General features: G+C 35.3%; 1 protein-coding gene across 1 annotated transcript; it reads left to right on the top strand.

Moving 5' to 3' along the window:
• Positions 1–6,934: 6,934 nt before the first annotated feature.
• Positions 6,935–10,692, top strand: LOC139866859 (aspartyl protease family protein 1-like). Its single transcript, XM_071855152.1, has 10 exons — positions 6,935–7,372; positions 7,635–7,770; positions 7,962–8,203; positions 9,053–9,277; positions 9,355–9,490; positions 9,575–9,648; positions 9,726–9,825; positions 9,901–9,958; positions 10,078–10,149; positions 10,431–10,692. Exons 1-10 carry the CDS (start codon positions 7,074–7,076, stop codon positions 10,634–10,636), a joined length of 1,548 nt encoding a protein of 515 aa, XP_071711253.1. The 5' UTR covers positions 6,935–7,073; the 3' UTR covers positions 10,637–10,692.
• The last annotated feature ends 298 nt before the right edge of the window (positions 10,693–10,990 follow it).

Raw genomic sequence — 10,990 nt, 5'->3', positions numbered from 1 at the left:
AATTACTAATAATATATAAATTGTTCGATTACCATTATATGTGTTAATATATATATAAATAATATAGGTTCGTGAATCTGAGGTCAACCCTACACTTGTTCAATGACGTCATATGTATTTTTACTACAAAATACATTAGGTGAGTTTTCATTACTCCCTTTTTATATATATTTTTGGGACTGAGAATACATGCGTTGCTTTTATAAATGTTTTACGATATAGACACAAGTAATCGAAACTACATTCTATGGTTGAATTATCGAAGTCGAATATGCCCCTTTTTATATAGTCTGGTAATCTAAGAATTAGGGAACAGAAACCCTAGTTGACGCGAATCCTAAAGATAGATCTATCGGGCCCAACAAGCCCCATCCAAAGTACCGGATGCTTTAGTACTTCGAAATTTATATCATGTCCGAAGGAGGATCCCGGAATGATGGGGATATTCTTATATACATATTGTGAATGTCGGTTACCAGGTGTTCAATCCATATGAATGATATTTTTGTCTCTATGCATGGGACGTATGTTTATGAGAAATGGAAATATGAAATCTTGTGGTCTATTAAAATTTATGAAATGATTATTTATGTTAAACTAATGAACTCACCAACCTTTTGGTTGACACTTTAAAGCATGTTTATTCTCAGGTACGAAAGAAATCTTCCGCTGTGTAATTGCTCATTTTAAAGATATTACTTGGAGTCATTCATGACATATTTCAAAAGACGTTGCATTCGAGTCGTTGAGTTTATCAAGATCATTATTAAGTCAATTATAGTTACATATGTTATAAAATGGTATGCACGCCGTCAACTTTCGATGAAATGAAAGATTTTCTTTCAAAAACGAATGCAATGTTTGTAAAATGTATCATATAGAGGTCAAGTACCTCGCGATGTAATCAACTGGTGTGAATCGTTTATAATCGATATGGACTTTGTCCGGATGGATTAGGACGGGTCATTTCAAATGACTCATCACCTGATCTTGTTGTGGCATCTCATAACCTACTATTATATTCCTTGCTGCTCTGACGTCATCCTCTACCATCTTTGCCATAACAAACGCTTGCGATAATGTCGTCGCCATCCTAACCATTGTTCTACACTCTGGTAAAATTATATTAATAAAGTGCTGAATTCTGGACTGCTCATCTGGAACCCACTGTTGCACAAACCTTAATTTATCCATATACTGCTCAATCACCTCATCTATCGTCATCTGAGGTGTCATTTTCATTGCCAGAAATTCCGTCTTAATTCGATTGAGGTCATAAGATGAACAATACTGCTCACAAACTTTACTATAAAATTGTTCCCAAGTAATCATGTTCACTTGCTCTTTTGGTATACTAGAAATAACCGTATCCCACCAAACCATTGCCCTATTCTTCAGCATACGACTAGCATAAATAACCTGCAATTCTGGTTCGCACTGACATGCCTCAAAAACCTTTTCTATCTCTCTTAACCAGTTAAGGGTTACCGTTGGGTTAGAACTTCCTGAATACTCGGGTGGATTACAATTCAGAAACTGTTTGAACGTACATTTCTTTGGTTGTTGAAATATCGGCGTCTGATACAGACCCCACATCTGATTTGGGAACTGTTGATTAAACTGAGGTGGCATCTGATACTGTGGAGGAAACTGATACTGAGGTGGTAACCATTGCGGTTGTTGGAAAGCACTTCCAGTTTGCTGATGATACATATTTGGCTGCACCGGATACCCATTAAACATTTGATTCGGTACGCTACCACTTGGATTCACTATTACCTGACTTTGTTCTAATTCCCTTATTCGATCATGTACTTCCTTTAACTGACTTTCCAAATCTAAATTTGTTTCTGCGAATCCTCTTCTGACACATATCCGTCTTCATCTGGGGCTCTGAATGTTCCGGGGGATGACGGACCAGTTGCGTTTCCTGCATTATCTGCCATATCTGCACTACCACAACAACTCATACCAACGCTTAGTGGAAAACATGTTAGTACCTATCAACTAACGCATGTAATCCCTACATTCACTTAACCCGTCCCCTCAGATATGTTTGACACAACACAAGGTTTGGGAACATGACATTCAACACAATGTACATGCGGTCAAACCTATGCTCTGATACCAAGTTGTAACACCCTGAAATTTTTTTTTTATCACAGCGGAAGTCTTAATTCACATAAATACCCCTAGTTAATTACAAACATGATTATCACAAATCATTAGCTAGTTACTTATTACAAACCACCGGTGTTACGTTAAACCACTAGTTACATATTTATAAAGGTTAAGACATCAGAGTTCGTCTTGTCAAACATATCGTCAACCCGACTCCCGTCCCTACCAGCACTAAGATCCAAAACCTGCAAGGGAGGATGTGAGGGGGGTTAGCACGAGGCTAAGTGAATGGAATCATCTAACAGATCTAGCATACAGTACCAACTTGTACAACTACAGCAACTAGAATAATCAATAACAGGCAACCGACAACTAACAACTTGCAACTATCAACTCGCAACTATGCTCCAACTAGAGACTCGACGGCTTGTACGAGCACACGACCACTAGCTGATCAGTCTAGCGTCTACCGAAAGTCCTTACTACTGAATCCCTAGTATAGTAAATCCACACGCAGGTGATGCGTCATTCAGCACTATACTCAACAAACAGTAGCCAACTTGACCCAACCACAACAAGGTTGACCTCCCTGAGCTGAACCTAACAACAATATGTTCCAACAGGCAACTACAATTTGTGCACACAACTGTTAAGCAACTACCACTATGAACAACTGTCCCTACGACTAGCATGGTAACTCTACAATGATCATTATTACAACAAATCTACTTAGCATAGCAACTAAAACAGTATAACATAGTAGCACAACTTGCTACTCTATACTACACCCGGAGATAATCCCACTCACCGATTACCAGCAACAGAAGGCACTCAGAATTCTAATCTTACTGAGCCTTCTCTTCGTCCTTATCACCTGAGAATAGACATAACACAGTCAGTAATCATGTCTTGATAACAACCTGACAACAAGACAATAACACAACAATACTAAAACCAACACTTAATCACTTTACAACTGGTCTGTCAACCGTACGAGTAACACCATCACACGCACGTTTGAGAACACTCAATCGTGTGGTTGACAACTCACTCGTACGTTTGGTCTATGACCAAACATCCAACAATGACTCACCTGATCCGTACGGTTCACTACACGAGTGACCAGTGACTCGTACGAGTCACGTCTCAACCGTACGTATCATCACAATCAAAACATAAGTTCCCATCACCACTCACTCGCACGGTTCACCACACGGTTGACTACCTCAACCGTACGAGTGAAGGCTCACTCGTGCGAGTGATGAAGAACAGTAGCAACATCTATTTATATGGGTTTCAACCCAAAATCACAACATAAAACATCAATACATACACTAAATCAACACCTACAAACATGTAATCACTATATGATAAGTCTACATCATAACTTCAACCCATAACGACACTCAAAAGCGTGCACAACAAAGCATATACCCTAAAACCCCTTTTTCTGACCAAAATAAAGTCTGATCCAGTTTCTTAAAAGTTTACCATTGGAAAGGATTTTTCATTACAATTCCAACGATACTTGATTCATAAAAAACGGAGCTACGGTTTAAAAGTTATGACCAAAACAAGTTTCCAAAAAATCTGTCTAGCTGTCACACGTGTGACTGAGACATCACACGTACGAGTGACTCCTCAACCGCGTGGTTGACCATCAAAAGTGTGGTCACACGTACGGTTGATCTGTCAAAAGTGTGGGTGCTGAAAATCAGTTTCAGCACGTTGTTTTCGCGTTTTTTGACCCAAAATCATGATTTTTGCTCAATCTGATCATAAAACCACTTCAAAAACATCATATAACAACTATATAACATATATATAACATCAATTAAGCATAACAAACACATTTCATGAAGATTCAAGCATCAAAGCTCACTTTTTATTCAAGAACACAAAAACCCAATTCTTAAGAAATCAAACAATGATTCAATCTTACAAACCTGGATAGATGATCACTAAGAAGTAACAATTCAATCTTTAAAGCTTCTTGATCCAATTCCACACTTGAATTAGATTAGGGTTTGAGAGGATGAAGAAGTTAGGTGCGTACTAGTTTTTAGAAGATTCAAGAAATGGAAAGAAAAGAGCAGATATTACTCACTTATGTGGGTTATAAACCCATACCCCACAACACACGGGTATTTATCAGTTATCTGATATTTTTCGTACTTCGTTAGGAGGCCCTAACGGAGTCCAAATTCAACAAACGAACCTTTTCTGTGACCCTTGTCACAAACTGGTCTCAACTAAATAACCAAATAATTATAAACATATAATTATTAAAATCACTAATTACGCCATACTCAAGGGTACAATGGTCATTTCAACTAGGCTTAAAACGCGAGTGTTACAATATGGTGATTGCGATTGCTAATTTATTACATACTTGAGAGTATGCGGGGGATATTCTATATGCATTATGTTAATATCGGTTACCAGGTGTTCATCATACGAATGATTTTTATACACTTGCGAGTGTAATGTTATTTATGAAAAATGAAATCTTGTGGTCTATTAAAATGATGAAAATGAATAATTATGATAAACTAATGTACTCACCAACCTCTTGGTTGACACTTGAAAGCATGTTTATTCTCAGGTATGAAAAAAATCTTTCGCTGTGCATTTGCTCATATTAGAGATATTACTTGGAGTCATTCATGACATATTTCAAAAGACGTTGCATTCGAGTCGTCGAGTTCATCAAGATTATTATTAAGTCAATTATAGTTGGATATATTATGAAATGGTATGCATGTTGTCAACTTTTGATGTAATGAAAGTTTGTCTTTTAAAAACGAATGCAATGTTTGTAAAATGTATCATATAGAGGTCAAGTACCTTGCGATGTAACCAAATGTAATGTATTCGTCCTGATGGATTAGGACGGGTCATGAAAGTTGGTATCAGAGCGGTGGTCTTAGCTAACCAGGTCTGCATTAATGTGTCTAACTGATAAGTCGTTAGGATGCATTAATGAGTCTGGACTTCGACCGTGTCTGCATGTCAAAAGTTTTGCTTATCATTTCGTGTCGAAAATTACCTGCTTATCATTCTTAGATAATCACTGCTTATCACTCTTAGTCTAGACACATCTTACTGCATTGATTGCATGAATAGTGTATAGACAAATTCATATCTTAACGTATCTGCCAATCCATATCTTAGCGTATCTGTTACTGTAGATTTTATCTGACACGTTTCCTTAACTCCCTCCGTAATCTACGGGATCTTCTGTACTATGTATAGGTATTCTATGTAATTAGAATATCATCCGATATCCGAAAATCATTTCATATCGAAAAATTCTTTATTCAATCGTACAAAATGGAACATATCACTAGTTCAAGTTCTTCAGAACTCGACAGCTATTCCGACATGGATGTTCACCTAAGCTCCGGAAGCAGCGTCACCAGAATGAATCAACCAATCATCTATCCCCAATTTATCTGACGGGTTCGTAGTCTACTTAATCACTGGAGACAAAAAGAAGGTGATCCCTTCCACCCACCATATTTTCCTCTGGGCGAAGAACCTGAAGCATTCACCGGCGAACCAATCCGAACCAATCGTTCTCATTGCGCTTAAATGCTACATTCTCAAAGCATTTCTTCCATTCACCAATTAATCTCAACTCAATCCTTATGCACTTTAATATTACTGTAGATAGACAAGGGTATGAGTTTGGCTAGTAGAAAAGTTGAAGTGGACAAATACATAAACATAGATACAATTCTAGCCATAATTGACGCTCTGATTTAAACTAAAGACTTGATTGTGAGATTATTTTAGATCTATCTTTATACGAATTAGTGTCAAGTTACGATTACTAAACCCTATAAAGTTTGATTGATTAAATATTCCTAACCTCTTTTAAACCAATTTTGTTTGTGTCATGACTACCCTGATAACCCAATTACGTAAACTACCCAATTTTGTATATATTTTGATACATTATTAAAGGTGAAAATAAAAAGTTAATGATCTTTTAGAAAGAATAAAGAAAATCTTTTATGAATCAAGGTCTAAATCATCTCTTAAATTTTAAAGAAAAGTTTTACTTACTTGAAGACAAGTAAAATTTAAGTGTGGAGAATTTAATAGCGCCTAAATTATACATATTTTTATAAACAATTTACGGCTTTATCTTGGTATTTAAACATCATTTATGATACTTTTATATCAAAAGTTAATAATTCAATCATACATTCATTACAATTTTATGTTTTTGGACTGGTAGGTTTTCTCTCCTAAACTAAAATAGTTTTAATACTAATTTTATTCTTCCTAAATTAGCTAACAAAATAAATTATTAAGGGTAATCAAATAAAAGTAAAAATTGAGGAGTTTAATCACGGCTAGTAATTTTATGGGGGATGATTCTCACACACTGTTTTTTGATCCTCACACACCAATTTACTTGAACTCCTCCCTAATAATAGGGTAAAAGAGTGTGTGAGGATAAAAAACAGTGTGTGAGAATCATCCCCTAATTTTATATATGTAAATAATTATAATTATCGTTTAACATATATAAATTATAAATTATAAATATAAATATAAATATTACAAGTATAAATATCAAATTATATTTCTTTAGAAAAATGTTATGCATTTTTACACGACTCTAATAGTTGTCGCTAGCATTTTTTTATTTTTTAAGAGTGAAGTACTTTATATTTTATTTACTTTAAAATTAGTTAATTGAGTATGTATGTATGTATGTATGTATGTATGTATGTATGTATGTATGTATGTATGTATGTATGTAGTTCTACCTTTAACGATTACGGAGTAACATTTTGATTTTAATTTTGTTGATCTGAAATCTTTCCCACGCACCCAACAACCGTCACTACTCACTACCCACTAGCCACCGTTCTTCTCCAAAACTTCACAAATGTTCATCACTTGAACAACAAAACTAATACTAAAAAAAACACAAAATGCAATCTTTATTCTTTATGTTTGAATTTGTAATATTTTTTCATCTTTTTTTATTCATCTTGATACAAAAATCAAATGCCTGCGTGTTCACGTTAAAGATGCACCACCGTTTTTCGGAGCCGGTGGTGAGATCGTCCGACAAATTTGCTGATTTTCCGGCCAAAGGCAGCATTGAGTACTACTCTCAGTTAGCCCATCATGATAAAATATTCCGTGGCCGGAAGCTCTCCGATTCCGGCGAACAACACCTTACTTTTTCCGACGGAAATTCGAGTTTCCGTATAAGCTCTTTAGGCTTGTAAGTATATAATTTTTATTAATCTTGATTTTAGGGTTTGTGTTGTTTTACCATCGACTTCCAAGTTAGGGTTTTTTTCTTGATTTAGGGTTTGTGTCGACGGATTGGTGTTCAATAAAAGTATAATAATACTCAAAACGCACAATTCATTAGGCCATAGCAATTGAAACGTCACTAATTTTTAATTATAGTACTTAATTTCTGTTAAAGACTTAAGGAATTAGGTATTTAGTTTAATTATTATGTGTGGTTGTTTGTTTAGTTTGCATTATACAACGGTTTCATTGGGGACACCTGGACAGAAGTTTATGGTGGCACTTGATACAGGGAGTGATCTATTTTGGGTGCCATGTGATTGCACTAAATGTGCTTCCATTGATAACACAGCTTATAATTCTGTATGTTCTTTCTTTTTATCTCCCCTTTTTATTGTTCAATCATACATTCATTACAATTTTATTTTTAATGAATTTACTATTACTCCACTTAATTAACTAAACATTCAAAAGGCTAATATGGATTCTCTATGTATGAAGGATTATACGTAGTATTACTGAACTATACTAAGTTTGATTGTATTTTTTGTTAGGATTTTAAGCTGAGCATATACAGTCCTAAGGGATCATCAACAAACAAAAAGATTTCATGCAAACACCAGATGTGCACGGATCACCATGAATGTTTAGGAAGTGAAGCAATAAATACCTGCCCTTATTCCGTTTCTTATGTCTCATCTCAAACTTCAACTTCTGGGATTTTAATGGAGGATCTGCTACACTTAGAAACAGAAGATAGTGATGGTGAAGTCATTGATGCCTTCGTCACTTTCGGGTAAATTTCTACATACTTGTATTCATATAAGTGTCATTATTTTTAACTTCAGATGTATATGGTAGTCACCCTTAATGATACATATTGAAGGTTGCAAGATGGGCTGGTCGGGTAGGTGCTAGTAATGTGTCAAAATGGGTTGGGTTGGAACTGAGTGTTTATAGTGTGGATAGAGATGGGCCAGATCTGGTTGGTTGACCGGCAAACCCTTTTTGTAAAATTATTAAGGTGTTATGTATATTTGGAAAAACACTTTTTGTAATAATTTATATTCTTTTTTTTTAAAGGCAAGTTGTTGGCATCGAATACTCTCATTTGCCACGCACGCACGCGCTTTCGGGCAGGAAACCCGAACCGCATTACAGGGATCCGAACCTTATACCATCCCGAGGAGCAGGCGGTCGGACCTGAGTCCTGAATACGGGTCGGTAAAACCTTCCCCGGGGCAATTCAGCTTTCAGGAATAAATCCCACGAATATTTTTAAGGGGAGGGACGAGACCTCCCCACCCTCATCCCAATGCACAAGTGCAAAGGGGTGAACCACTAGACCACAAGGGTGGGTTCAATAATTTATATTCTTAATAAGACGTTTTTTCAGGTTTTTAAATTGGCTTTGGTTTACTTTCAAGTTTCAACCCGTTTGATCAGATACCATTATAGCTGAACGTCTGGATTTGACCATGTGAGGTTATTGCAACCCACATTGACACACTAATAAGTAACTGGCCAACTGGGTCAAAATTGCTTAATCCGAGTATACCCTACCCTCATAAGAACTTAACATGAATCTTTTTCTTCCGGTTCTATTAAGTGTGCCTGGACAAGTAGCTAATTTTTAAATTTGCAGATGTGGGCAGGTGCAAAGTGGGTCGTTTCTAGATATTGCTGCTCCAAATGGTCTATTTGGGTTGGGTTTGGAGAAAATATCAGTTCCTAGTATTTTATCAAGAGAAGGTTACATAGCGGATTCATTCTCAATGTGTTTTGGACACGATGGAACTGGTAGGATTAGTTTTGGTGATAAAGGAAGCATTGATCAGGAAGTCACACCTTTTAATTTAGATTCAACACAGTAAGTTAGTTGCAAATAACCTTTAAATATCCTTGTTGTTCGGTGTTTAAATTATTTTAAAAATTTATTATGTGCAGCCCAACATATAATATCACGATAACACAACTTCGTGTTGGTTCCTCACTTATTGACTCGTCTTTCTCGGCTCTTTTCGATTCGGGTACCTCTTTCACCTATCTGGTTGATCCACATTATGCAAGGATGACACAAAGGGTAAGTAAGCAACATAAAAATCAAAACACTCCTTGAAATAAATTTTTTATTTTTTTTTACATTTGTCTTTTCATTGTATTACAGTTCCATGCACAAACGAAAGATTCACGACATCCAACTGATCATAGGATTCCATTTGAATATTGTTATGATATGAGGTAATACTTGTTTTTTTATTTTATTCAAGTGTTTTCCTACTGTGTTCTATCTAATTGCCTGTTTACCTTTTATATAGTCCTGATGCAAATACTAGTCTGATCCCGAGTATTAGCTTAACCATGAAAGGGGAAGGCCAATTTTTTATCTACGACCCTGTAATCGTTATCTCCACCAATGTAAGTTTTAAGTTTCTCAAACTTATATTTACATAATTTATGCTCTTAAGTCTTAATCATTAACTCATGATGCAGCATGAAGTTGTATACTGTCTTGCTGTCATTAGGAGTGCAGAATTAAACATCATCGGTCGTAAGTCCTCAACTATCAAATGTTTTACCACCACATGCATTGTGTGTCCATATATACAATAATACAATATAAATATTTAACTATAATATATATTTAATTAATGTGTTTGTGCAATACAGAGAACTTCATGACCGGGTACCGTATAGTATTTGATAGAGAAGAACTTGTTCTTGGCTGGAAAAAGTCCGATTGTAAGTTCTGTTCTGCCATGTTATATTCAGTTAATAAATATATAGATACATAAAATGTCTAACTTTTTGTGATTAGGTTAAAAAGTATTTATTTAATCAAATTTCCCTAATAAATAATTCGATTATAATTTTAATAAATAAATATGTAAAATTGGAAATTAATAAGTTCATTATATTATAATTGAAAAGATTTTTTGATTCATTAATGAGGCATAAGGGCATGAGCTAGCTAGTATGAAAGTATATGGCAATCTCTAACGAACGTGTGTTTTTGGATGAAGGTTATGATATTGAGAATTCAACGTATTCAAGTTCAAAACCATTAAACCCGAACAATGTGCCTCCTGCGGTTGCAGCCGGGCTGAATGGTCACCACGAGCGAACCAGAAACACAGGTGGCACGTCAAATGGTTACATTAGTAGTACAATAAATTTTTATTATTGCACTCGAACATGGCTTTTGTTTTTGGTTGTAGCATTGTTATAGTATTTGTTTTTGGTTGTAAAAATTGCCCCGAGCCCAATAGGAGGAAAAATATTGTATATCAGCTTTGTGAATGTGATTCGTAAATAGCAGATAGGTAAAAAGATACGTTACAACTTAAAATTTGATTAATAAACAGTCACTTTGCAAATTTTTAGAATTCTAAACATTAAATCAACTTGTTGGTGACAATTTTATTAAAGTAAGAGAGTCCTCTATTTGTATCTTCTAGAGAGTTGTAATCCCTTGAATAGAAATTCAACGAACCAATCAGAGTGCGACATGTGGTGCGATAATCACATGTGATTGAAAAAAATGTCAATTTTTTTTAATTTTTTTTAAATTTTTGAAAAAAAT

This window comes from Rutidosis leptorrhynchoides, chromosome 9 (assembly GCF_046630445.1).
Source record: "Rutidosis leptorrhynchoides isolate AG116_Rl617_1_P2 chromosome 9, CSIRO_AGI_Rlap_v1, whole genome shotgun sequence".
Taxonomy (NCBI): Eukaryota; Viridiplantae; Streptophyta; class Magnoliopsida; order Asterales; family Asteraceae; genus Rutidosis; species Rutidosis leptorrhynchoides.
Note: the sequence above shows the minus strand (reverse complement) of the source record. Positions and strands in the feature narration are given on the sequence as shown.

Excerpts from the sequence above, each read along its gene's own strand:
- LOC139866859 (XM_071855152.1), top strand. The coding sequence starts at position 7,074 with ATGCAATCTTTATTCTTTATGTTTGAATTTGTAATATTTTTTCATCTT. Across the intron at positions 7,771-7,961 it reads ATAACACAGCTTATAATTCT|GATTTTAAGCTGAGCATATA; the intron begins GTATGTTCTTTC and ends ATTTTTTGTTAG. Across the intron at positions 9,491-9,574 it reads ATGCAAGGATGACACAAAGG|TTCCATGCACAAACGAAAGA; the intron begins GTAAGTAAGCAA and ends ATTGTATTACAG.